Genomic DNA, 27,946 nt, shown 5'->3' on the forward strand with positions numbered 1-27,946 from the left:
CCCCGGTGATGCGTTGTGCAGACCTCACTACCCTCTGGAGAGCCTTACGGTTGAGGGCGGTGCAGTTGCCATACCAGGCGGTGATACAGCCCGCCAGGATGCTCTCGATTGTGCATCTGTAGAAGTTTGTGAGTGCTTTTGGTGACAAGCCGAATTTCTTCAGCCTCCTGAGGTTGAAGAGGCGCTGCTGCGCCTTCTTCACGATGCTGTCTGTGTGAGTGGACCAATTCAGTTTGTCTGTGATGTGTATGCCGAGAAACTTAAAACTTGCTACCCTCTCCACTACTGTTCCATCGATGTGGATAGGGGGGTGTTCCCTCTGCTGTTTCCTGAAGTCCACAATCATCTCCTTAGTTTTGTTGACGTTGAGTGTGAGGTTATTTTCCTGACACCACACTCCGAGGGCCCTCACCTCCTCCCTGTAGGCCAGGGGTGTCAAACTCAAATACCCAGTGGGCCAAAATGTAAAACCTGAACAAAGTCACGGGCCAACATTGAACAAATTAACCTTTTAATATGGACCCAAACAAGTTTTGCTTTAACATTGAATATGGAACAAGCATCGCTTATTACCATACAATATATAATTTAATAGTGGAGACATGCAAAATCGAATTTCAAATGAAAAAACACATCAATGGCATTCATTTATTAAATAAATAAAATGTAAATAAAAATTGTATGCCTCTTTTCTATTTGCAGCCTTCTGATTTAAATACCAAAATAAACTTTTTCCACTGGCTAATAATTTTACAAATAAAATGATAATAAATCAATCAACCATTCAAGCCCATGCCTTGTAGCAAGAAAAAGTGCATAAAGAAAATGTTAATTATTGCACACTGGTCTAATCTGATGTGCCCAAGCCAGATACCTGGCATCTCTTCTTGGATGCTAGTTCATCAATGTCTGGGCTCAAGCTCTGAGCTGAAGAAATCCTCAGTATCGAGCGAAGATGTTCATCAGTCAGACGTCTCCTGTGAGTTGTTTTGGTCATCTTCATCGAGGACAAAAGTTGCTCGCATAGATAAGTGCTGCCGAACATGGAGAGCATCTGAGCAGCTTGGGTGCGGAGCTGAGGCATTGTGTCAGGGATGAACCGTGGAAACTGTGCGGCGCCCACAGCATCATACTTTGACTTCAGCGTGTCGTTGCACTGGAGTTCAATCAGCTCCATTTGGATGTTGGTTGGTGCATTTTCCACATCAACTGCGAAGGGATTACTAAGCAGTTCAAACTTGCATTTCTGGGCATCGAAGTCGGCAAATCGCCGGCTAAACTCAGCGGCGAGAACACTGAGTTTTTCAGCAAACTGCGCATGGGAACACGGCGGTAGAGATCTGCGCTTGTATGGATTGGCAGCAGGGAAAATGGAAAGGGTTTCCTTGCAGCATCTGATTCTCCCACAGGCACAGTTTAGTTTTGAACGCCCTCACTGCAGCGTACATGTCTGTGATGATGCGCCCCTGAAGCTGCAGGTTCAGCGCATCGAGATGGCTCGAGATGTCACAGAGAAAGGCCAGCTCACACAGGAACTTTTGCTCCCGGAGCTCTGCTGTATCCTTCCCTTTGGTTTCCAGGAATTGACATATTTCCTCACGCAGCTCGAAACATCTGTTCAGTACTTTTCCTCTGCTTAGCCATCTCACCTCTGTGTGATACGGCACGTCTGCATATTCCGAACCACACTCCTCCAGAAAAGATTTAAACTGGCGGTGATTTAGACCTTTGGCTCTTATAAAGTTAACTACCTGTGTTACTGTGGTCATAACATGTTCCATCTTTAGGGCTTTGGCACACAGTGCTTCCTGATGTATGATGCAGTGGTAAACAGTTCTCTTCCCGCATCTTCTCCCAAACCATGCCCACCAGTCCACTCTTTTTACCGCACATCGCTGGCGCACCATCTGTCGTTAATCCAACGAGTTTATCCCACGGCAGCTTTATTTCAGTTACACATTTGGAAACCTCCTCAAAGATTTCCTTTCCTGTGGTTGTGCCATGCATTGATTTGAATCCTAATAGCTCCTCCGTAACACACAGATTTGAGTCCACTCCACGGATGAAGACTGACACCTGAGCAGTATCAGATGCGTCGCAGCTCTCATCCACAGCGAGGGAGAACGCAACAAAATCTTTTCCCTTTTCCATCAGCTGGTCATACAGATTGGTGGCAAGATCACATGTGCGATCAGCTACTGTGTTCCTGCTCAGGCTCACGTTTGAAAATGCTTGTTTTTTCTCTGGGCGTACGAGGTCACAAACCTTCATCGTGCACTTTTTCATGAACTCTCCCTCATTAAAGGGCCGGGCTGATTTTGCGATCTCTGCTGCCACTATTTAACTAGCCTTTACAGCAGCCTCGCTTTGTGATGTGGCTTTTTTAAACATATTCTGTTGTGAAACCAAACTTATTTTCATCTCCTCTACTTTCTGGCTCCTTTGAGTCATGTCCAGGTCCTTGTATTTGTCATGGTGTTTCGTTTCATAGTGTCGTCTAATGTTGTACTCCTTACTTACAGCCACGTTGACTCCACAAACAAGACAAACAGGTTTGTCTTTTACATATGTAAACAGATATTCTGCCTCCCACTTGTCCAGAAAGCTCCTGTTTTCTGCCTTTCTTTTCGCCATTTTTGGGAAGGGTTAGCTCGCTGACAGTTGTAGCGTCTATGTTGCTATGACTACTGTCACAGAGGAGAGAGCGTTTCTGGGTCCTGTCCTGATTGGCGTGCGAAAACAGCAGAGCATTATGGGATTCGTAGTATTAGTGGTGAATGCGCTGTATAATATCGGCGGGCCAGCTCTAGTAGTAATTTGGTATTGTCTCGCGGCCCAAATATAATTACCCCACGGGCCAAATTTGGCCCACGGGCCAGAGTTTGACACCCATGCTGTAGGCCGTCTCGTCGTTGTTGGTAATCAAGCCTACCACTGTTGTGTCGTCCGCAAACTTGATGATTGAGTTGGAGGCGTGCGTGGCCACGCAGTCGTGGGTGAACAGGGAGTACAGGAGAGGGCTCAGAACGCACCCTTGTGGGGCCCCAGTGTCGATGATCAGCTGGGAGGAGATGTTGTTGCTTACCCTCACCACCTGGGGGCGGCCCGTCAGGAAGTCCAGTACCCAGTTGCACAGGGCGGGGTCGAGACCCAGGGTCTCGAGCTTGATGACGAGCTTGGAGGGTACTATGGTGTTGAATGCCGAGCTGTAGTCGATGAACAGCATTCTCACATAGGTATTCCTCTTGTCCAGATGGGTTAGGGCAGTGTGGTTGAGATTGCATCGTCTGTGGACCTATTTGGGCGGTAAGCAAATTGGAGTGGGTCTAGGGTGTCAGGTAGGGTGGAGGTGATATGGTCCTTGACTAGTCTCTCAAAGCACTTCATGATGACGGATGTAAGTGCTACGGGGCGGTAGTCGTTTAGCTCAGTTACCTTAGCTTTCTTGGGAACAGGAACAATGGTGGCCCTCTTGAAGCATGTGGGAACAGCAGACTGGTATAGGGATTGATTGAATATGTCCGTAAACACACCGGCCAGCTGGTCTGCGCATGCTCTGAGGGCGCGGCTGGGGATGCCGTCTGGGCCTGCAGCCTTGCTAGGGTTAACACGTTTAAATGTCTTACTCACCTCGGCTGCAGTGAAGGAGAGACCGCATGTTTTCGTTGCAGGCCGTGTCAGTGGCACTGTATTGTCCTCAAAGCGGGCAAAAAAGTTATTTAGTCTGCCTGGGAGCAAGACATCCTGGTCCGTGACTGGGCTGGATTTCTTCCTGTAGTCCGTGATTGACTGTAGACCCTGCCACATGCCTCTTGTGTCTGAGCCGTTGAATTGAGATTCTACTTTGTCTCTGTACTGGCGCTTAGCTTGTTTGATAGCCTTGCGGAGGGAATAGCTGCACTGTTTGTATTCGGTCATGTTACCAGACACCTTGCCCTGATTAAAAGCAGTGGTTCGCGCTTTCAGTTTCACACGAATGCTGCCATCAATCCACGGTTTCTGGTTAGGGAATGTTTTAATCGTTGCTATGGGAACGACATCTTCAACGCACGTTCTAATGAACTCGCACACCGAATCAGCGTATTCGTCAATGTTGTTATCTGACGCAATACGAAACATCTCCCAGTCCACGTGATGGAAGCAGTCTTGGAGTGTGGAGTCAGCTTGGTCGGACCAGCGTTGGACAGACCTCAGCGTGGGAGCCTCTTGTTTTAGTTTCTGTCTGTAGGCATGGATCAACAAAATGGAGTCGTGGTCAGCTTTTCCGAAAGGGGGGCGGGGCAGGGCCTTATATGCGTCGCGGAAGTTAGAGTAACAATGATCCAAGGTCTTTCCACCCCTGGTTGCGCAATCGATATGCTGATAAAATTTAGGGAGTCTTGTTTTCAGATTAGCCTTGTTAAAATCCCCAGCTACAATGAATGCAGCCTCCGGATAAATCGTTTCCAGTTTGCAGAGAGTTAAATAAAGTTCGTTCAGAGCCATCGATGTGTCTGCTTGGGGGGTGGATATATACGGCTGTGATTATAATCGAAGAGAATTCTCTTGGTAGATAATGCGGTCTACATTTGATTGTGAGGAATTCTAAATCAGGTGAACAGAAGGATTTGAGTTCCTGTATGTTTCTTTCATCACACCATGTCACGTTGGCCATGAGGCATACGCCCCCGCCCCTCTTCTTACCAGAAAGATGTTTGTTTCTGTCAGCGCGATGCGTGGAGAAACCCGTTGGCTGCACCGCTTCGGATAGAGTCTCTCCAGTGAGCCATGTTTCAGTGAAGCAAAGGACGTTACAGTCTCTGATGTCCCTCTGGAATGCTACCCTTGCTCGGATTTCATCAACCTTGTTGTCAAGAGACTGGACATTGGCAAGAAGAATGCTAGGGAGTGGTGCACGGTGAGCCCGTCTACGGAGTCTGACCAGAAGACCGCCTCGTTTCCCTCTCTTTCGGAGTCGTTTTTTTGGGTCGCTGCATAGGATCCACTCCGTTGTCCTGTTTGTAAGGCAGAACACAGGATCCGCGTCGCGAAAAACATATTCTTGGTCGTACTGATGGTGAGTTGACGCTGATCTTATATTCAGTAGTTCTTCTCGACTGTATGTAATGAAACCTAAGATGACCTGGGGTACTAATGTAAGAAATAACACGTAAAAAAACAAAAAACTGCATAGTTTCCTAGGAACGCGAAGCGAGGCGGCCATCTCTGTCGGCGCCAGAAGTCAATGTATATATATATATGTATGTATGTATGTGTATATATGTATGTGTGTATGTGTGTATGTATGTATGTATGTATGTATGTATGTGTGTGTGTGTGTGTGTGTATGTATATATATATATGTATGTATGTATGTGTGTGTGTATGTATATATGTATGTATATATATGTATGTATGTATGTATGTATGTATGTGTGTGTATGTATGTATGTATGTATGTATGTGTGTGTATGTGTATATACATACATGTATGTATGTATGTATGTATGTATGTATGTATGTATACATACATACATACATACATACATACATATATACATACATACATACATACATTATGTGTGTGCATGTTTTAATGCTTTCCCCTTCAGATACGATTCAGAAGGTGATGATGAAGCAGTTTGATATTGTCGAGAGAGCAGAGACCCGGCTGTGGATGAAGAGCTCAGACACCTGCTGTGAGAGGCTGCGGAACGTTCACGTCAATGTCCTCGACTCCAGCCTAAGCTCTGGCATGGTATGTCTGCTCTCTCTCTCTGACCCTCATCCCACCCTACACCTACCTGCTTGCATCCCTCTGCTGCTTCCTGAGATACAGTGATAGTGTGTTTAAATGACAGCTGTGTTGTAACATGTCCTGTCTGCATTGCAGACGGTGATCATGGAGATGAGGAATGAAGACGGTACCTGGCCCAGCTCCAGACCGCAGATCATGTGGGGGTTCCTTCTTTTTCATTACACTGAAAAAAAAATCAGTGTGTAGAGAATGTACTATCTACCAAAATTAGTGATTTGCTAAATTTGCTAATGTAGTGTAATGTTTGTGCTAAACGTGATTCCCATATGTGTGACTACAAAGGAGAGAGTACTGTAAATTACCTTTTGTGTTATTGTAGTGTTTGGTAGGTGATTTATATTTCTCCTTCCATATCTTATAGTAGGAACTCTGTGGAGGAGCAGGAATCATACCGAGGCCAGCCAGGAGTCTGTGGCCTCACCAACCTAGGAAACACATGTTTCATGAACTCTGCCCTGCAGGTACAGTGCTGTGAGAAAGTATTTGCCCCCTTTTCTAATTTTCTCTACTTTTGCATATTTTTGATATTGAATGTTATCAGATCTTCAACCAAAACCTAATGATAGATTTTTGTATTATTATTTATTTATTTAACCTTAATTTAACTAGGCAAGTCAGTTAAGAACAAATTCTTATTTACAATGGCGGCCTACCACAGCCAAACCCGGACGATGCTGGGCCAATTGTGCGCGCCCTATGGGACTCCCAATCACGGCCGGATGTGATACAGCCTGGATTTGAACCAGGGACTGTAGAACGGGAGTAAAGGGAACCTGAGTGAACAAGTAACACAACAATTACATACTTATTTTATTTATTTCATAAACAAAGTTATGCAACAACCAATGCCCCTGTATGAAAATGTAATTGCCTCCTTACACTCAATAATTGGTTGTACCACCTTCCGCTGCAATGTATCCAATCAAACTCTTCCTGTAGTTGTTTATCAGTCTCTCGGGTCGCTGTGGAGGAATTTTGGCCAAGACCTCCATGGAGAAAAAATATAAACGCAACATATAAAGTGTTGGTTCTTGAGCTGAAATAATAGATCACAGAAATTTGACATATGCACAAAAAGCTTATTTCTTTCAATTTGTGCACAAATTTGTTTATATCGCTATGAGTATATTTACTTTGCGAAAATAATAAATCCACCTGACAGGTTTGGCATATCAAGAAGCTGATGAAACAGCATGATCATTACACAGGAACAACTTGTGCTGGGGACAATAAAAGTCCACTCTAAAATGTGCAGTTTTGTCACACAACACAAAGCCACAGATGTCTCAAGTTTTTTTTTTGGGGGGGGGGCGTGCAATTGGCATGCTGACTGCAGGAATGTCAGGGATCTGGACTAGTATGGACTGTCATTCATGAATACCCTATGTTTCTCTCCCTGCTTTGTACAGTGTCTCAGTAACACCCCTCCACTGACTGAGTACTTCCTGCAGAGTGCCTATCTGGAGGAGCTCAACTTCACCAACCCTCTGGGCATGAAGGGGGAGATAGCAGAGGCCTACGCTGATGTCATCAAACAGATGTGGTCAGGGAGGCACTACTCTGTAGTTCCCCGGCTCTTCAAGGTAGTTATCCGTGTGAAGTGTGAAACTCTGTCCACAAATTTATAATGGATTAAAAAGGCTTGTCAGTCAGTCATGCTTAAGTATTGACCATGCGTACCTTATGTTTTATTACCAGACCAAGGTTGGCCACTTTGCCTCTCAGTTTCTTGGCTACCAGCAGCATGACTCCCAGGAGCTGCTCTCCTTCCTGCTGGATGGGCTTCATGAGGATCTCAACCGGGTCAAGAACAAGGAGTACATTGAGCTGAGGGATGCCGATGGTAGGCCTGACCAGGTAACAACCTGTAGTAGAAAGAGTATGGGGAGAAGAATTGTAAAATACCACCATTGCTCTCCAAGCTGAAGTAAACCTAAGGTACATTTGCATTTCGTTTTTCCTCACACCCTTTAACAACTTTCAGGAAGTGGCAGAGGAAGCGTGGAATAACCACCGGCGACGTAACAACTCTGTAATTGTTGACACCTTCCACGGGCTGTTCAAGTCCACCCTGGTTTGCCCCGAGTGCCGCAAAGTGTCGGTCACCTTTGACCCCTTCTGCTACCTCAGTGTGCCCCTGCCTGTTAGCAAGGACCGGGTGATGGAGGTCTTCTTCGTTTCTCTGGATCCTGTGGCCAAACCTGTTCAGGTACAAGATGAATCTTCCTATAGTTGGCCCTACATCATGCTTTTTATAGGTAATCATCTGTATTGATTTATTTCTATTCTTTCCCACCAGCATCGCTTGGTTGTACCCAAAGCTGGAAAAGTGTTTGACCTGTGCTCCGCTCTCTCGGAAATGACCAACGTCTCCGTTAATCAAGTGAGACAACTTTTTAAAGCCTCCGTGGTAGAGCATGCTGTGGAAAAGCTATTTGTCATTCATCACATGAAATATTGAGGTGATACTGAACTGTGCCTCTTATTTCAGATGGTTGTGGCTGATGTGTTCAACCACCGCTTCTATAAGATCTACCATGCTGATGAGTCTCTAAGCTGCATCCTGGACCGGGATGACATATTTGTGTATGTAAAACCAGCTTTTACCTCCACACCAAAAACATACTTTTTCGGTATTTTCCTGTTTGCTCGTTTGCACCAGAATCTCTCCTGACCCCTGTCTGTGTGTGGCCCTGGCAGGTATGAGCTGAGCAGTGGCTCTGTGGAGGAGGAGGGGGATGAGGTGGTGCTGGCTCTGTACCTGAGGGAGCGTTCTCATTACAGGGACTCCGGCTCAGGGAGTAGCAGCTGCGGTACGTCCCTGTTCGGACACCCACTGCTCATGGCTGTGCCTCGAGTCCAGTGCAGCCGCAACGCCCTCTATCACCTCTTCCTGCAGCGGCTAGCGTGAGTTACTGACGTAGGCCAAACATCAGCTAAAATATATATATTTTTTTTTTAAATGGAATTTAATTGTGATGGCTAGTTGTAAAGATGCTGTACTGTGCCTTGTCTGAGAGAAAGGCATTTCTCTCACAAGAGGGCGGTTCAAATTGCAGGAGACATTCTAGGAAGAACTGTTTACATTTTTTCGCTACTGCACCAAGTGCAGCTGCTGTACGCTATGGGCACAGATAGAACAAGGAGCTTGTTATAAAAATATTTTTTATGGGTGCATCAAAAGTAAGTCTCCGGTCTAAAAAAATAAATAACGTAATTCATTCTTCAAAACATTTTTCTATCACCTACACTTGATGCTAGTTAGCTAGCTAAGGTAACGTTTGCAATGCTAGGTAGGTAAATATTATAGCTAAAAGCTTAGCTTGCTGCAAAAGAGCTTGCTAAGATTATGTATATAATGTATACACAATCAAATATTATTTCAAAACATTAACAGAACGTAAGGCTTTTATAGCTCTAATATAGCTAATTAGAAGTTGATCTCTGCTGGATGCATTTACGTTTAGCTCGTTTGAGTTTGTTGCTGTTAGCTAGCACATGCACAAGCTGTAGTGCAGTATTTGTATTTATTATGGATTCCCATTGGCAGCAGCTACTCTTCCTGGGGGTCCAGCAAAATTAAGGCAGTTTATACAATTTTAAAACATTACAATACATTCACAGATTTCACAACACACTGTGTGCCCTCAGGCCCCTACTCCACCACTACCACATATCTACAGTACTAAATCCATGTGTCGGTGCCGATCTTTGTTTGTGTTGCTTCACAGTCCCCGCTGTTCCGTAAGGTGTTTAACTATCTGAACCACCCATAACCGGATCCGGGATAATTGTCATCAGCAACGCTGAATAGCATAGCGCCACAGTCAAATAATATTACTAGAAAATATTCATGAAATCACAAGTGCAATATTGCAAAACACAGCTTAGCCTTTTGTTAATCCACCTGTTGTGTCAGATTTAGAAATGATGCTTTACGGCGAAAGCAATACAAGCGTTTGTGTAAGTTTATCGATCGCTCGACAAAACAAGTACACTTAGCATCAGGTAACTTGGTCACGAAATTCAGAAAAGCAATCAAATTAATTGTTTACCTTTGATCTTCGGATGTTTTCACTCACGAGACTCCCAGTTAGACAACAAATGTCCCTTTTGTTCCATAAAGATATTTTTTATATCCAAATACCTCCTTTAGTTTGGTGCGTTATGCCCAGGAATCCACCGGAAAGAGCGATCATGACAAGGCAGACAAAAATTCCAAATTATATCCATAATGTCCACAGAAACATGTCAGACGTTTTCCACTTACGCAATGTGGTCGTTCACGCTCATTCTTCAAAATAAAAGCCTGAAACTATGTCTGAAGACTGTTGACACCTTGAGGAAGCGATGGGAAAGGAATCTGGTTGATATCCCTTTAAATGGAGCAATGGAAGGCTATGGAACATGGAGTTTTCAAAATAGAAGCCACTTCCTGGTTTGATTTTTCTCAGGGTTTTGCCTGCAATATCAGTTATGTTATACTCACAGACAATATTTTGACAGTTTTGGAAACTTTGGAGTGTTTTCTATCCTAATCTGTCAATTATATGCATATTCTAGCATCTGGTCCTGAGAAATAGGCCGTTTACTTTGGGAACGTTATTTTTCCAAAAAAATATATACATAAAAATAGTGCCCCCTAGCTTCAAGAGGTTTTAACCTTTCTAGGGCAGGCGTTCCGCTAGCGGAACCGCTCCAACATTCCGCTGAAAAGGCAGTGCGCGAAATTAAAATATTTTTTACGAATATGTAACTTTCACACATTAACAAGTCCAATACAGCAAATTAAAGAAACTTCTTGTTAATCTTCCCATCGTGTCCAATTTCAAAAGGCTTTACAGCGAAAGCACAATATATGATTGTTAGATCAGAGCCAAGTCAAAAAACACAGCCATTTTTCCAGCCAAAGATAGGAGTCACAAAAAGCAGAAATATAGATAAAATGAAATCTTTGAAGATCTTCATCAGATGACACTCATAGGATATCATGTTACACAATACATGTATGTTTTGTTCGATAATGTGCATATTTATATCCAAAAATCTCTGTTTACATTGGCGCGTTACATGCAGTAATGTTTTGATTCCAAAACATCCTGTGATTTTGCAGAAATACTCATAATAAACATTGATAAAAGATACAAGTGTTATTCACAGAATTAAAGATAGACTTCTCCTTAATGCAACCGCTGTGTCAGATTTCAAAAAAACTTTATGGAAAAAGCATAATCTGAGAAGGGCGCTCAGAGCCCAATCCAGTCAGAGAAATATCCGCCATGATGTAGTCAACAGAAGTTAGAAATAACATTATAAATATTCACTTACCTTTGATGCTCTTCATCAGAAGGCACTCCCAGGAATGCCAGTTTGGCAATAAATGACTGATTTTGTTCCATAAAGTCCATAATTTTTGTCCAAATAGCTACTTATTGTTAGCGTGTTCAGCCCAGTAATCCATCTTCATGAGGCGCGAGCACTACGTCCAGACAAAAACTCAATGTTCCGTTACAGGTCGTAGAAACAAGTCAAACGATGTATGGAATCAATCTTTAGGATGTTTTTAACATAAATCATCAATACAGTTCCAACTGGAGAATTCCATTGCCTGAAGAAAAGCACTGGAACGAGCGCTAACTCAGTCGGGAACGCCCGTCACCAGCCTGAGACACTCATTCAGCTCCCATTCCTCCCTCCTTTATAGTAGAAGCCTGAAAGAAGTTTCTAAAGACGGTTGACATCTAGTGGAAGCCTTAGGAAGTGCAACTTGACCCCATAGACACTGTGTATTCGGTAGGCCAAGCTTTGAAAAACTACAAACCTCAGATTTCCTTCTTCCTGGTTGGATTTTTCACAGGTTTTCGCCTGCCATATGAGTTCTGTGATACTCACAGACATCATTCAAACCGTTTTAGAAACTTCAGTTTGCATATATTAGCATCTGGGACAGAGGTGGCAGTTCACTTTGGGCATGCTATTCATCCAAAAGTGAAAATGCTGCTCCCTATCCCAAAAAGGTTTTAATCTGTTTTTTAAATAAAACATTTTATGGTGTTGAATGATGAACTGTAGTCAATGAACAGCATTCTTACATAGGTATTCCTCTTTTCCAGATGGGATAGGGCAGTGTGATGGTGATTGCATCGTCTGTGGACCTATTGGAGCGGTACGCAAATTAAAATATGTCTAGGGTGGAGGTGATATGATCCTTGACTAGTCTCTCAAAGCACTTCATGATGACAGAATTGAGTGCTATGGAGCGATAGTCATTTAGTTCAGTTACCTTTGCCTTCTTTGGTACAGGAACAATGGTGGCCATCTTGAAGCATGTGGGGACAGCAGACTGGGATAGGGAGAGATTAAATATGTCCGTAAACACACCAGACAGCTGGACTGCGCGTGTGCTGAGGACGCGGCTAGGGATGTCGCCTGGGCTGGTAGCCTTGTGAGGGTTAACACGTTTAAATGTCTTACTCTTGTCGGCCACGGAGAAGGAGAGCCCACAGTCCTTTGGCCCTGGCCTCATCGGTGGCACTGTATTATCCTCAAAGCTGGCAAAGGTGTTTAGTTTGTCTGGAAGCAAGACGCCCGTGTCCGTGACGTGGCTGGTTTTCTTTTTGTAGTCGTGACTGTCTGTAGACCCTGCCACATACGTCTTATGTCTGAGCCGTTGAATTGTGACTTGTATTCAGGCAGTTTGTTCAATGTCATCTTGAAAACAGTCACTAGGGTGTTGTAATGGATCTTGTCCATCAGTGGTTTGATTCAGTAGCTAAGATGGGAAGAAATCTGTCCATAATAAAGCGCTACTCTGCCTTAACAACACTATCAACAAGGCAGGTCCTATAGGCCCTAGTTTTGTCGCACCTGGACTACTGTTCAGTCTTGTGGTCAGGTGCCACAAAAAAAGGACTTACAGTGCCTTGCGAAAGTATTCGGCCCCCTTGAACTTTGCGACCTTTTGCCACATTTCAGGCTTCAAACATAAAGATATAAAACTGTATTTTTTTGTGAAGAATCAACAACAAGTGGGACACAATCATGAAGTGGATAGACATTTATTGGATATTTAAAACTTTTTTAACAAATCAAAAACTGAAAAATTGGGCGTACAAAATTATTCAGCCCCCTTAAGTTAATACTTTGTAGCGCCACCTTTTGCTGCGATTACAGCTGTAAGTCGCTTGGGGTATGTCTCTATCAGTTTTGAATTTTTTTCCCATTCCTCCTTGCAAAACAGCTCGAGCTCAGTGAGGTTGGATGGAGAGCATTTGTGAACAGCAGTTTTCAGTTCTTTCCACAGATTCTCGATTGGATTCAGGTCTGGACTTTGACTTGGCCATTCTAACACCTGGATATGTTTATTTTTGAACCATTCCATTGTAGATTTTGCTTTATGTTTTGGATCATTGTCTTGTTGGAAGACAAATCTCCGTCCCAGTCTCAGGTCTTTTGCAGACTCCATCAGGTTTTCTTCCAGAATGGTCCTGTATTTGGCTCCATCCATCTTCCCATCAATTTTAACCTGCTGAAGAAAAGCAGGCCCAAACCATGATGCTGCCACCACCATGTTTGACAGTGGGGATGGTGTGTTCAGGGTGATGAGCTGTGTTGCTTTTACGCCAAACATAACGTTTTGCATTGTTGCCAAAAAGTTCAATTTTGGTTTCATCTGACCAGAGCACCTTCTTCCACATGTTTGGTGTGTCTCCCAGGTGGCTTGTGGCAAACTTTAAATAACACTTTTTATGGATATCTTTAAGAAATGGCTTTCTTCTTGCCACTCTTCCATAAAGGCCAGATTTGTGCAATATACGACTGATTGTTGTCCTATGGACAGAGTCTCCCACCTCAGCTGTAGATCTCTGCAGTTCATCCAAAGTGATCATGGGCCTCTTGGCTGCATCTCTGATCAGTCTTCTCCTTGTATGAGCTGAAAGTTTAGAGGGACGGCCAGGTCTTGGTAGATTTGCAGTGGTCTGATACTCCTTCCATTTCAATATTATCGCTTGCACAGTGCTCCTTGGGATGTTTAAAGCTTGGGAAATCTTTTTATATCCAAATCCGGCTTTAAACTTCTTCACAACAGTATCTCGGACCTGCCTGGTGTGTTCCTTGTTCTTCATGATGCTCTCTGCGCTTTTAACGGACCTCTGAGACTATCACAGTGCAGGTGCATTTATACGGAGACTTGATTACACACAGGTGGATTGTCTAGACTGCAAATGAATCACGCATGTGGGAAGCCACCGCTGGCTGATCCCGCCCTGGCTTACATTTAAAAAAACAAGTAACCTGAATTAGGGCCAGACTAGTAGTTACCATAAATTTCTCGCATTGCTATTGACAGTTTTTTCTATTGTCTGTTTTTGGTCCATTTAGATTGTATACAATTTTTTTTTGAAATTGTTCATGTTTTACTGTGACATGTTGTAGGCTCCTAAGTGGACCAAAAACCAAACCAAATTAAGAAAATTAAATAAACTAAGTAACTCCGCCAGAGTGTCTCTCTTGGGTCACTTTTGCCGCTCCCGAGCCCGGATAAAGGAGGAGGGTTGGAATTGTGACATAAAAAAAAACAAGAATCGTCAGAAGACAGTTAATTTGTAGTTCTAAACATATTTAGGGTGTTTTTTTTTCTCTCCCACGACGTTATTCCTCTCTCCTACAGAGTCCATCACAATTACATGCAACATGGCCAATTATGCAAATTAGGTGATGTCATTTAGCGACTTTTAGGACAGCCAATAGCTACTTTCCTTACTGAGGAGTAACATTGGTTACTGCATCAGGGCGTGCTCTGGAAAGACAGCGGGAGAGAGGAAAGGCAGTTTGTCAGTTACAGCAGTGTGTCCCCTGAACGATAACGAAGAGGTAGGTGAGAAGCCTGACCACGGAGACGGGGGGGGGGGGGTGAGAAGGTGATGAGGCTACTTCATGAGCTGTAACCGAAAAACAACTGGCATTTGGAAAGTTTGAGGTGAGGGAGAAAGTGTGGTGGAATAAGTATTGTTAAAGTTACTTAACGACGCTATCTTACTAGCTGGTTCGAATTATCTGTTAGCTAGCCAGGGAAATGATGACCATTAGCCAACTTAATTGATCAAATAATTGAGTTTAGAGTGTGAAAATTGGCTGGCAAATAAAGTCGTTAGTATCCTAACCAATTCGCTACGACTCCTTACCATTCCTCAAATTATGACGCGTTAGTTGCTTACTGGACCCTGGCAATCTGTGTGAAATGTTAACTAGCTAACGAACTAATCTTTTCCCCCTACAGTATGTGGTTAATTTTCAGAATGAGAGAGTTAGGTGAAAATGAGGCGTTGCTTGTTATTAAACAAGTGTAGCTGGAGCTGGGCCTGGCTTAAGCTGGATGCCACTATAGAGGTGAAAGGAACACCACACATGTTCCCTCTTTTTCAATACAGTGGATTGCCTGAAAGAGACCAATTATGCCAACAAAGGGTATCATGCTCTGCTGGCACATTGTAGAACAGATGTATGTCCACAGGCAGAAAGTGTACAATGTAATAATGTGTAGCCCAAATATATTGCTTTTGTGTTGAACTTGACAGTAACACTTGTTTGAGTGAGGGGGGATTATTACATGTTTTTACTCAGTGAATGTTATTTTTGCACATTTGTAGCCTTGTGCACTTGATCAATGTCTATATTGGCCACTATAATAGAGAAAATAGAATGCATGTTTGTTTTGTTCTGTTTCTACTTTAAGATGTTTGTTTCCCCAAGTGCAATATTTAGATGTGTGTGTGGTCACAAGCATTGTATTATAGAGGCTGTCATGGCTGTCAACTGCAATATTAGTGTATTGTTCTTTCTAATTTGCAGTAAAGTCTATGCAACAAATAAGTGAGTTAGGTTCACATTAACCACTTTTTATTTTACACACAGAGACTGATCATGTAGATCATTTTCTTTGTTTAATTAGTTAAAACCTGCATTTCTCCTTTGCATGGATTTTGTTTGCATGTTTCAGTGCAAAACAAAAAGTGTCACCTTTTTGGGCCCTCACCAGTTTGCATCCCTGATAGAGCCATGACTACATGGAACTCTTATTTCACATCAAGCAACTGATGCAAGCAATAAAATTTAGATACATTTTTTTTTTTTTAAACACCTTATGGAACAGCGGGTACTGTGAAGCAACACAAACATAGGCACAGACACAATAACATATGCACTATACATACACTTGGATTTAGTACTGTAGATATGTAGTAATAGTGGAGTAGGGGCCTGCGTGTGTTGTGAAATCTGTGGATGTATTTTAATGTTTTTAAAAATGTATAAACTGCCTTGGTAGCAGCTAATGGGGATCCATAATAAATACAATACCAATACAACATGCCTTAGACCAGAGATAGGATTTCCCAGATTTTCCCCAAAGCAGATGTCCCGCCCCGAAAATGAGAGAAAGGCCTATTGTGTGGTCATGTTTTCACAGACGGTATGTCCGACCACCAGATCCCTCAGAGGAGGATGAAGATGACGAAGAACTTTACAAGATCCAGACCAATGGTGTCAGCGATGGTAATCTGATCTCATTTAGCAAATTGTTAATACACTGGACAGAATTGGTTTATACAAACTACGGGTTTTACTTATTGTCTCCATTTTAGAATGTTGTCTGTCTCCACAGATGATGGTGAGGATAATGGTATGAGGCCAGGACCCTTTAAGAGAGATGACTGTTGTGATGGTGGCCAATGGGATGGCCAAGCGGATGGCCCTGCTGTGACCCAAACTCAGCCAGAGCAGACACAAACCCAGGAGTCTGGAAAACAGGCTCAGGCTGAGGGGGCCAGTGGAGAAGTCAGGGCAGGGTGCAGCACAAAGGACAGTGCCTCGGCATCCTGTAGTGCTGGAGCCAGTGCTGGAGTTCCAACAAACAGCCAGCAGGGTGCAGGCCTTCAGCAGCAGCAGCCATGTGAGACTGAGGAAGAGGAGGAGAAGGGTGAGTGCCCCCCGCAGACCAACGAGAGGCAGGCCAAGAGGAAGGGCTACCAGGCCAGACGCAGAAAGTTGCTCTTCTCCATCCACGCTGTCAACTCCAATGGCACTACGGAGAGAGGCATGGGAGAGGACGGCAGTGCCTTCTCTTTTAGCTGTGAGTCTGACTACACATCACATTCACACTGCCTACTGCTTTGTCACTGTTGTAGCTAGGCTTATATGCTCTTCTTATGTTTTAGAGCCAGTAGCTGTATGTGACACAGATGGTTAGCATCCACATGTGAGTATTTTATTTAATATTACTGTGTCCCTTTCACAGCTCAACCATATGTGGCCATTGACTGGGATCCTGACATGAAGAAGAAATGCTACAATGAGAATGAGGCAGAGGTATGTGTGAATCACGCTTTACATTTTAATAAAGTTTATGTAAAGTATTTAAGTTTGAAAGTGTGTTTGGGCCAGCAGCGTGAACATAGCCTTGTTGCTGGTCATTTAGCAAACTCCTCACATCTTTCTACCCACAGAAGTATGTAAAACACCAAAGCATGGAGGTCCCTCATCAGCAGACCACAGTGCAGCTGCAGGAGTGCATAGAGCTCTTCACCACTGTGGAAATCCTGGAGGAAGAAAACCCCTGGTACTGCTGTCCCACACCTGGCATTTCATTCTATGTATCTAACAAGAATTATGCTGAATATAGTTAATGGTCCAATTCAGCCGTTTTTATCTCAATATCAAATCCTTTCTGGGTAACAATTAAGTACCTAACTGTGATTGTTTCTTTTTGACCCTTTGAATTGAAAGAAAAATTGGTTCTTAGCAAAGAGACATTTCTCAAGTAAGAATTTAGCTAGGACTATCTGGGAATGTTCTGAGAAGGGAAAGGAAAACTAGCTGTTATTGTCAGAGAGGTTTGGAACTCTTATTGGTCTATTAACTATACTTAACATAAATACAACATGCAACAATTTCAAAGATTTTATTAAGTTACAGTTCATATAAGGAAATCAGTAAGTTGAAGTAAATTCATTAGGCCCTCACATGACTGGGAATACAGATATGCATCTGGTCACAGATACAGTTGAAGTCAGAAGTTTACATCTACCTTAGCCAAGTACATTTTGTACACGTTTGTCACAATTCCTGACATTTAATCCTAGTAAAAAATCACTGTTTTAGGTCAGTTAGGATCACCACTTTATTTTAAGAATGTGAAATGTCAGAATAATAGTGGAGAATTTACTTCAGCTTCTATTTTTTTCACATTCCCAGTGGGTCAGAAGTTTACATACACTCAATTCATATTTGGTAGCATTGACTTTAAATTGTTTAACTTGGGTCAAACGTTTCAAGTAGCCTTCCATAAGCTTCACATAATAAGTTGGGTGAATTTTGGCCCATTCCTCCTGACAGAGCTGGTGTAACTGAGTCAGGTTTGTAGGCCTCCTTGCTCGCACACTCTTTTTCAGTTCTGCCCACAAATTTTCTATTGGATTGAGGTCAGGACTTTGTGATGGCCACTCCAATACCTTGACTTTGTTGTCCTTAAGCCATTTTGCCACAACTTTGGAAGTGTGCTTGGTGGGGTCATTGTCCATTTGGAAGACCCATTTGCAACCAAGTTTTAACTTCCTGACTGATGTCTTGAGATGTTGCTTCAATATATCCACATAATTTTCCTACCTCATGATGCCATCTATTTTGTGAAGTGCACCAGTCCCTCCTGCAGCAAAGCACCCCCATAACATCATGCTGCCACGTCTGTGCTTCACAGTTGGGATGGTGTTCTTTGGCTTGCAAGCCTCCCCCTTTTTCCTCCAAACATAACGATGGTCATTATGACAAAACAGTTCTATTTTTGTTTCATCAGACCAGAGGACATTTCTTCAAAAAGTACGGTCCCCATGTGCAGTTGCAAACTGTAGTCTGGCTTTTTTATGGCGGTTTTGGAGCAGTGGCTTCTTCCTTGCTGAGCAGCCTTTCAGGTTATATCGATATAGGACTCGTTTTACTGTGGATATAGATACTTTTGTACCTGCTTCATTATCTTTACAGGTCCTTTGCTGTTCTGTGATTGATTTGCACCTTTCAAACCATAGTCCGTTCATCTCTAGGATACAGAACGCGTCTCCTTCCTGAGCAGTATGACGGCTGCATGGTCCCATGGTGTTTATACTTGCGTACTATTGTTTGTACAGATGGACATGGTACCCTCAGGCGTTTGGAAATGGCTCCCAAGGATGAAAGACTTGTGGAGGTCTACATTTCTTTTGATTTTCCTATGATTTCAAGCGAAGAACCACTTAATTTGAAGGTAGGCCTTGAAATACGTCCACAGGTACACCTCCAATTGACTCAAATGATGTCAATTGGCTTACCAGAAGCTTCTAAAGCCATGACATCATTTTCTGGAATTTTCCAAACTGTTTAAAGGCACAGTCAACTTAGTGTATGTGAACTTCTGACCCACTGGAATTGTGATACAGTGAATTATAAGTGAAACAAACTGTCTGTAAACAATTCTTGGAAAAATTGCTTGTCATGCACAAAGTCAATGTCCTAACCGACTTGCCAAAATGATAGTTTAACAAGACATTTGTGGAGTGTTTGAAAAAATGAGTTTTAATGACTCCAACCTAAGTGTATGTAAACTTCCGACTTCATCTGTACCTTAAAACAAAAGGTAGGGGCATGGATCAGAAAACCAGTCAGTATCTGGTGTGACCACCACTTGCCTCATACAGCGCAACACATCTCCTTCGCATAGAGTTGATCAGACTGTTGATTGGCTGTGGAAAGTTGCTAGATATTGGTGGGAACTGGAACACGCTGTCGTACATGTCGGTCCTGAGCATCCCAAACATGCTCAATGGGTGACATCTCTGGTGAGTATGCAGGTCATGGAAGAACAGACATGTTCAGCTTCCAGGAATTGAGTACAGCTCCTTGCGACATGGGGCCGTGCATTATCATGCTGAAACATGAGGTATTGGCGATGGATGAATTGACATGACAATGGGCCCCAGGATCTCGTCACAGTATCTCTGTGCATTCAAATTACCAATCTATAGTAGTGTTCGTTGTCCGTAGCTTATGCCTGCCCATACCATAATCCCACCGCCACCATTTTAGAGAAATAACCTTTTTGTGTGTATGGAACATTTCTGGCATCTTTTATTTCAGCTCATGAAATATAGGATTAACACTTAACATGTTGCGTTTATATTTTTGTTCAGTGTAATCTGGTGACATCACCTGGCAGGCCAAAACTCCATCCCACCAAAACAGGCTGAAATGTCAGGTGTTCAGTTCATACACTAAAACGGCATTATCATTTTCACAATTTCACAGTATTATTCCAACCTCATAGTGTGGAAATGTATATAAAGGTAACGTTTTTCACTGTGCTGGGCCTTTAACATTACATTTTTCCTAGAAAAAGCTGAAGACTCAATTTTGAATATCAGTAACATTTTACATCTTACTGTTAAAGCTCTGATTCACCGGTCGGATTGTCAAACGTTTGCCTCTGAACCTCTGAACAGTGTCGGCAGTTAAGCTCATTTGTGTTCACACAGCAAAGATCTCAGAAGTCATCGGACACTCAGCCATGTTTAGAATACTCATAACCAGAAGGTGGCAGTAGTGTTTTTTGGCAATGCATATCCTTGCTTATGGTCTTTTTTTTCTCCTTTTTTTTTAAGTCCTTGTTGACACTAGCCATATGGCCACAGCTAGATAACTACCTAGCAAGATGACGAAGATAATTAATTTCACTCTGTAATTCCATACTGCCAGTGCCTGTCCATAGCCAAATGTTGAGCTTGCTAGCTAATGTTAGCATATTCACTAGCTAGCACAGTGCAGTGTCCTTAGCTAGCTAACTTGTGGAAACTAGGTAACCCATTAATTTAATTATAATGTCAATACTAGCTTCAGTGGTTAGTTAGCTTTGGGGAAGTATATATTGTTGGGTGCATTTGCATCTGTGCACTACCATCCCATAGCCTACATTGCATATGAAGTGTGACTGGCTCATCCGTGGATGTACGGAAAAATGCCCTCTTTAATTATTTTTTTTGTTTTCCTTTCTTACGTGGGTTTTTGCTCTCTGATTTGCTCAGTCATTTTCTTGGCCACTGACAAGCGTTGTGATGCTTCTGAGAATCAATACGTTGGTTGCTACCAGGTCAGCACGCAGCAGGTACTGCTTTTGTTCTGGTAAGAGAAGGAACGGCCTCCCACTGTGATAAGTACCTATCGGCAGTGAGATCTCGGGGGTTTCATGCGTTATGTTAAGTAGCTGTGATTTGTGTGCAATTGTCTTCTGTCTTGTGTTGTATATGTTTGCTGCAGGTACTGCCCAATATGTAAGAAACACCAACTGGCCACTAAGAAACTGGACCTGTGGTCACTGCCTGAGGTTCTCATCATCCACCTGAAACGCTTCTCCTACACCAAGTACTCCAGGGAGAAGTTGGATATCATCGTTGACTTTCCTCTCAGGTTGGTTATATCATGTCTCTCTTTTACTGTAATATAAAACATTCTGTACATATTTACATTTTTAAGTGGGAAGGATGTCAGTGTGACTATTACTCTTCCACACCTCCACTCAATCCACTACAGAGTTATTAGTGCACTTTTTCACAGGTGCTATCTTCATCTAACCCGTTTCTCTTTATTGCAGACACCTCGACTTCTCAGGTTGTCTGCTGAGGAAGACTGGTACAAACGGAGAGCCACCCAGCCGATATGATCTAATAGCAGTTTCCAACCACTACGGCGGACTCCGAGATGGACATTGTGAGATTTTGATTTTGTATGTCATACTTTGTCATACAGTGCCTTGCGAAAGTATTCGGCCCCCTTGAACTTTGCGACCTTTTGCAACATTTCAGGCTTCATACCTAAAGATATAAAACTGTATTTTTTTGTGAAGAATCAACAACAAGTGGGACACAATCATGAAGTGGAATGACATTTATTGGATATTTCAAACTTTTTTAACAAATCAAAAACTGAAAAAATTGGGCGTGCAAAATTATTCAGCCCCCTTAAGTTAATACTTTGTAGCGCCACCTTTTGCTGCGATTACAGCTGTAAGTCGCTTGGGGTATGTCTATCAGTTTTGCACATCGAGAGACTGACATTTTTTCCCATTCCTCCTTGCAAAACAGCTCGAGCTCAGTGAGGTTGGATGGAGAGCATTTGTGAACAGCAGTTTTCAGTTCTTTCCACAGATTCTCGATTGGATTCAGGTCTGGACTTTGACTTGGCCATTCTAACACCTGGATATGTTTATTTTTGAACCATTCCATTGTAGATTTTGCTTTATGTTTTGGATCATTGTCTTGTTAGAAGACAAATCTCCGTCCCAGTCTCAGATCTTTTGCAGACTCCATCAGGTTTTCTTCCAGAATGGTCCTGTATTTGGCTCCATCCATCTTCCCATCAATTTTAACCATCTTCCCTGTCCCTGCTGAAGAAAAGCAGGCCCAAACCGTGATGCTGCCACCACCATGTTTGACAGTGGGGATGGTGTGTTCAGCTGTGTTGCTTTTACGCCAAACATAACGTTTTGCATTGTTGCCAAAAAGTTCAATTTTGGTTTCATCTGACCAGAGCACCTTCTTCCACATGTTTGGTGTGTCTCCCAGGTGGCTTGTGGCAAACTTTAAACGACACTTTTTATGGATATCTTTAAGAAATGGTTTTCTTCCTGCCACTCTTCCATAAAGGCCAGATTTGTGCAATATACGACTGATTGTTGTCCTATGGACAGAGTCTCCCACCTCAGCTGTAGATCTCTGCAGTTCTTCCATAGTGACCATGGGCCTCTTGGCTGCATCTCTGATCAGTCTTCTCCTTGTATGAGCTGAAAGTTTAGAGGGACGGCCAGGTCTTGGTAGATTTGCAGTGGTCTGATACTCCTTCTATTTCAATATTATCGCTTGCACAGTGCTCCTTGGGATGTTTAAAGCTTGGGAAATCTTTTTGTATCCAAATCAGGCTTTAAACTTCTTCACAACAGTATCTCGGACCTGCCTGGTGTGTTCCTTGTTCTTCATGATGCTCTCTGCGCTTTTAACGGACCTCTGAGACTATCACAGTGCAGGTGCATTTATACGGAGACTTGATTACACACAGGTGGATTGTATTTATCATCATTAGTCATTTAGGTCAACATTGGATCATTCAGAGATCCTCACTGAACTTCTGGAGAGAGTTTGCTGCACTGAAAGTAAAGGGGCTGAATAATTTTGCACGCCCAATTTTTCAGTTTTTGATTTGTTAAAAAAGTTTGAATTATCCAATAAATGTCGTTCCACTTCATGATTGTGTCCCACTTGTTGTTGATTCTTCACAAAAAAATACAGTTTTATATCTTTATGTTTGAATCCTGAAATGTGGCAAAAGGTCGCAAAGTTCAAGGGGGCCGAATACTTTCGCAAGGCACTGTATGTCTTCAATTTTGTTCAACACATTTTTCTGCTCTCTTGACAGACACCAGCTATGCCCGGAACAAAGACAATGGACAATGGTATTACTTCGATGACAACAAGGTGACGTATGCAAGGGAGGAACAAATTGTGGTAAGTTTAGCTGCTGAAAAGTTTAGAATTCCTTCTTTAAAAATGTTTTCTCCCAATATCCTCATGATCTCCCCTCCCTTGCCTCTACCCTTCCAGACTAATGCTGCCTACCTCCTGTTCTACCACCGACAAGACAAGATTCGTCAGCCCACCTTACCTCCCCCCTCGGACAGCTCCTCCTCTCCCACCCAGCCTGCTAATGTCACTTCCCACAAACATGATGGGATGGAGAGAGCCACTTCCTGTGTCAACATGGAAACAGACTGAAGCAGATTTTTTTTTTTGTAATCTTTTTTTTCTCCGAGTTGATGGGGCTTTGAATTTATATTTTTTATTTTCTATTCCAAAAAACTTGAACCGTCTGCCTCTCCTCTGCATTGAACAAGGTGTGAGAAGTGGAGGCTAGATTCTCAGGCTGGTGCAGAAGCGTGAGGAAGGCAATTTATGCTTCTTCTACATTTTTTTTAATGATCTAGTAAATCTGGGGAGACCATTGTCATAGAAGAATGTTGAATGATGATATCTGGTATTGCTTAACCACAGACTAAGGTATGTAGTATCTGTCTATGCTGATGCATAATGGACCCCTTAGTGTTTAGACATAAGCAATTATAATTTAGTTGGTTCAATCAAGACCTATGAATTGTGAATATCTGTGCACCAATATTCATCTCTGCTATGATGCATTGCTGCAAATATTACCTCAAACTTTGATTACTGCTGTTGAGCTCAATTCGAGGAAGATTTCCTTGAGGATCTTTGAATAGAATTGAATACATTTTGCTTTAGAAGGTAAATCACTAACGACACGGATAACTAATTCAGTTTACTCCTGATTTAAAAATGAGATTACATTCCCCTGTTACTCAATGTTCTTTATATCAGGGGCTGCATTTACAGAAAGAGAAACATTGCAATGTGATTTATTTACACTACATGGCCCAAAGTATGCTCGTCAAACAACGTATTCCAAAATCATGGACATTAATATGATTTTGGTCCCCCCTTTGCTGTTATAACTGCATCCACTCTTCTGGGAAGTCTTTCCCCTAGATGTTGGAGCATTGCTGTGTGGACTTGCTTCCATTAAGCCACGAGCATTAGTGAGGACGGGCACTGATGTTATGCGATTAGGCCTGGCTTGCAGTCGGTGTTGCAATTCATCAAAGGTATTCGACGGTTTGAGGTCAGGGCTCTGTGCAGGCCAGTCTAGTTCTTCCACACTGATCTCAACCAACCATTTCTGTATGGACCTTGCTTTGTGCACGAGGACATTACCATGCTGAAACAGGAAAGGGCCTTCCCCAAACTGTTGTCACAAAGTTGGAAGCACAGAATTGTCTATGATGTCGCTGTAGCATTAAGATATCCCTTCACTGGAACTAAGGGGCCTAGCCCGAACGATGAAAAACAGTCCCAGACCATTATTCCTCCTCCACCAAACTTTACAGTTGGCACTATGCATTTGGCCAGGTAGCGTTCTCCTGACATCCGCCAAACCCAGATTTGTCCGTCGGACTGCCAGTTGGCGTGATTCTTTACTCCAGAGAACGTGTTTCCACTAGCCCATAGTCGTCTACTCCAGCCGATGCTTGGCATTGCGCATGGTGATCTAAGGCTTGTGTGCGGCTGCTTGGCCATGGAAACCCACTTCATGAAGCTCCCGACGAACAGTTATTGTGCTGATGTTGCTTCCAGAGGTAGTTTGGAACTCGGGAGTGAGTGTTGCAACTGACAGACAGACAGCGTTTACGCTCTACTTGCTTGAACACTTGATGGTCCCGTTCTGTGAGCTTGTGTGGCCTACCACTTCGCGGCTGATCTGTTTTTGCTCCTAGACAATTTCCGCTTCACAATAACAGCACTTACAGTACAGGCCATTCTACTGTCAATATTTTCATATGGAGATTGCATGGTTGTGCTCGATTTTATACACCTGTCAGCAACGGGTGTGGCTGAAATAGCTGAATCTACTCATTTGAAGGGGTGTCCACACACTTTTAGCCATGTAGTGTAGAACAAAGGTAAACAAAAGACCGTAGTATTCGAAACAAACACTTTGAATACAGTTGCAGGTGCCATGGAATAGCTTTGTATATTTTCTCTTGTGATCCATTTTTTTTAAATTATCAGAGCAGGTATTTGTTTTTACTTCACTTACAAATACACATTGGGCATCAGCACTTCTGCAGATCTTCCATTTCTGGTTAGGATTATCTTTCCACTATCAAGAATGATTTTGATCATCTCTGGTGCAGGACATTAACAGATGCATATTCTTGGGATTTAAAAGGAATTTGTACTCTTATCTTAGTAAAAGCATATAGCTACACATTTACAATTTAGGTATCACAGTTGTATTATAGTCTGCGCAATTTCTTAATGAAGAGTAATGAGAAATACAGCAAAGTGCTTTCTGGATAGAGCTCTTAAATTATTTTTAAAGCCCAACTGTACAGTATTTTTGTATTGTAATAAATGTATTCTTTGATCATCTGGATCAGATGCAGGGGATTGCCGATTTATTTACTTTACTTAATAATAGATGGAATATTTATTGTATAATCTTTTGTAATTAATACATTCTGATTCTGATGACAATAGTCAGGTAGATTTTTCACTTTTACATGACAGCCTGGCTTTCCTGATATCTTTTTAACAAATTATCAGGATTCATAAACCCTTGATCTAAGGTGGCTGTGAGAGCTGGTTAACTCTAGCCCATCTCTAGAGATGTACTGCAGTTTAGATTGGGCTGTGGCCATACTCTGATTCCCAAGGCCTGCTTCGTTTGGGTTCTTTATTTCCCTGATATAGTAATATACAGTATATAGGAACATAATACTGTCAGGAAACCTGTGAAAGGACAATCTTCAAATTTGTCACATTGGTACAGTATGTTAAAGCACAATTTTGTATAGAAAACACCTTTTGGTTTCTACTGTAAACAGTGAGCTAACATGCATGTGGTTAATACCAACCTGTCTACACAATTATCTTGCTCACCAACACCTGTTTGATCTGAAATTGCTGTTCACAATTTAGCAGCCATTTTGTACAAGGGAGTGACCGGAATGTTATATTTAGTGTTAACACATGATTGGTGATACTGCTGTAAATGTCTGGGCTTTTAGTGGGAACAGAGGAAGAACTCTCCAAGGTGGCTTTGTGCTTTTTCTGAACTATCTGGAATAGACGACAGGTTGCCGTAACAAACAAATTCATTGGTCCTCCCAAACTACTTAGCATCCAGTATGATACACAGGGAGCCTAACTCAGATATTTTTCCACTAATTGATATTTTGCCAATAATTGGGCAAAATATCAGAATTGAGCTGCCTGTATAAACTCAGCCTAACATCCACATTTAGGATGTTATAGTGCACTGAATATTGTACCAACTTTATTATAGGAGGAACTTTATATAAGGTAAAGTTTTAATATTTATACCCCAATGAAAATTGGCATTTCACACTTGCATTGTCTTCCTTTCAGTTCAATGTGGTGTTGACTTAATGCAGTGCAGTTGCTGCTTTCCAATGAGTATGTGAAATAAAATAAATCAATGATGTATGTGTCTGATTCATTCTTATACAGTGTATAATGTGGATAACACATTGTACTTCTGCCTCAGGATGACATGGTTAAACATCCAATTATGATATACTTGTACATGTGTGCATAAAGTGGGAAGTAGTTTATGGAGATGTGGCGCCACAAATAATTTCACATAATTTAGGGAATGATTTGTACCAAATACAATGCTTTTAGTTTTTGAGATGTTCAGAAACAGTTTATTACTGGCCACCCATTCCAAAACCGACTGCAACTCTTTGTTAAGGGTTTCAGTGACTGATGCCTATATGGTTCATGTCAGTGGCAGGTCATTGGTAAAAATAGAAAAGAGTAGAGGGCTTAGAGAGCTGCCCATGTTTGACATTAGAGAAGCTTCCATTAAAGAAAACCATTCATGAGTTGAATTAGATTGCCATATCATTGATTCAGAGCTGAGGTTGAAAATCCATAACACATATGTTTTTTCAACAACAGGTAATGTTCAATAATATCAAAAGCTGAACTGAAATCTAACAGTACAGCTCCCACAATCTTATTATTTATACCAATCATCAGTCATTTGTGTCAGTGCAGTGCATTTTGAGTGCCCTTCTCTATAAGCATGCTGAAAGTCTGTTGTTAATTTGTTTAAATAAAATAGCATTGTACTTGGTCAAACCACATTTTTCCAACAATTTGATAAGAGCTGCCAGCAAGCATATAGGTCTGCTCTTAGAACCAGGAAAGGCCTCATTACCACTCTTCGGTAGCGGAATGACTTTGGCTTCCCTCCAGGCCTGAGGACAAATATGTTCCTCTAGGCTCAGATTAAAGATATGACAGATAGGAGTGGCTACAGAGTCAGCTACCATCCTCAGTAGTTTTCCATCTATGTTGTCAATGCCAGGAGGTTTGTTAACAATACTTTTTCCACCTCTCCCACACTAACTTTACAAAATTCCAACTTGCAATTCTTTTCTTCTCATTATTTGTTATTTTTATGCATGAATATGATGGC

General features: G+C 42.3%; 1 protein-coding gene across 7 annotated transcripts in view; it reads left to right on the forward strand.

The window, feature by feature from the left end:
- The window catches only part of LOC110531942 (ubiquitin carboxyl-terminal hydrolase 11), a 34,264-nt gene extending 7,320 nt beyond the window's left edge, over positions 1 to 26,944 (forward strand). For 2 of the 7 annotated variants that reach the window (XM_090184208.1, XM_036987825.2), the window contains 17 exons: positions 5,592 to 5,737; positions 5,873 to 5,934; positions 6,162 to 6,258; positions 7,207 to 7,380; positions 7,496 to 7,654; positions 7,782 to 8,006; positions 8,097 to 8,180; positions 8,289 to 8,383; positions 8,498 to 8,704; positions 16,266 to 16,351; positions 16,461 to 16,928; positions 17,094 to 17,164; positions 17,302 to 17,414; positions 21,134 to 21,283; positions 21,468 to 21,583; positions 23,285 to 23,373; positions 23,470 to 26,944. In XM_090184208.1, the coding sequence (XP_090040334.1) occupies positions 5,592 to 5,737; positions 5,873 to 5,934; positions 6,162 to 6,258; positions 7,207 to 7,380; positions 7,496 to 7,654; positions 7,782 to 8,006; positions 8,097 to 8,180; positions 8,289 to 8,383; positions 8,498 to 8,704; positions 16,266 to 16,351; positions 16,461 to 16,928; positions 17,094 to 17,164; positions 17,302 to 17,414; positions 21,134 to 21,283; positions 21,468 to 21,583; positions 23,285 to 23,373; positions 23,470 to 23,640 (2,513 nt within the window). In that variant the 3' untranslated portion in view covers positions 23,641 to 26,944. Of the gene's footprint in view, positions 1 to 5,591; positions 5,738 to 5,872; positions 5,935 to 6,158; positions 6,259 to 6,461; positions 6,583 to 7,206; positions 7,381 to 7,495; positions 7,655 to 7,781; positions 8,007 to 8,096; positions 8,181 to 8,288; positions 8,384 to 8,497; positions 8,718 to 16,265; positions 16,352 to 16,460; positions 16,929 to 17,093; positions 17,165 to 17,301; positions 17,415 to 21,133; positions 21,284 to 21,467; positions 21,584 to 23,284; positions 23,374 to 23,469 lie in introns of those variants that run through there. The other 5 variants (XM_036987824.2, XM_090184210.1, XM_090184211.1 and 2 more) reach the window with 5 other exon arrangements.
- Positions 26,945 to 27,946: the final 1,002 nt, after the last annotated feature.

Source organism: Oncorhynchus mykiss, chromosome 9 (assembly GCF_057628025.1).
Source record: "Oncorhynchus mykiss isolate SJ-2025 chromosome 9, ASM5762802v1, whole genome shotgun sequence".
NCBI lineage: Eukaryota > Metazoa > Chordata > Actinopteri > Salmoniformes > Salmonidae > Oncorhynchus > Oncorhynchus mykiss.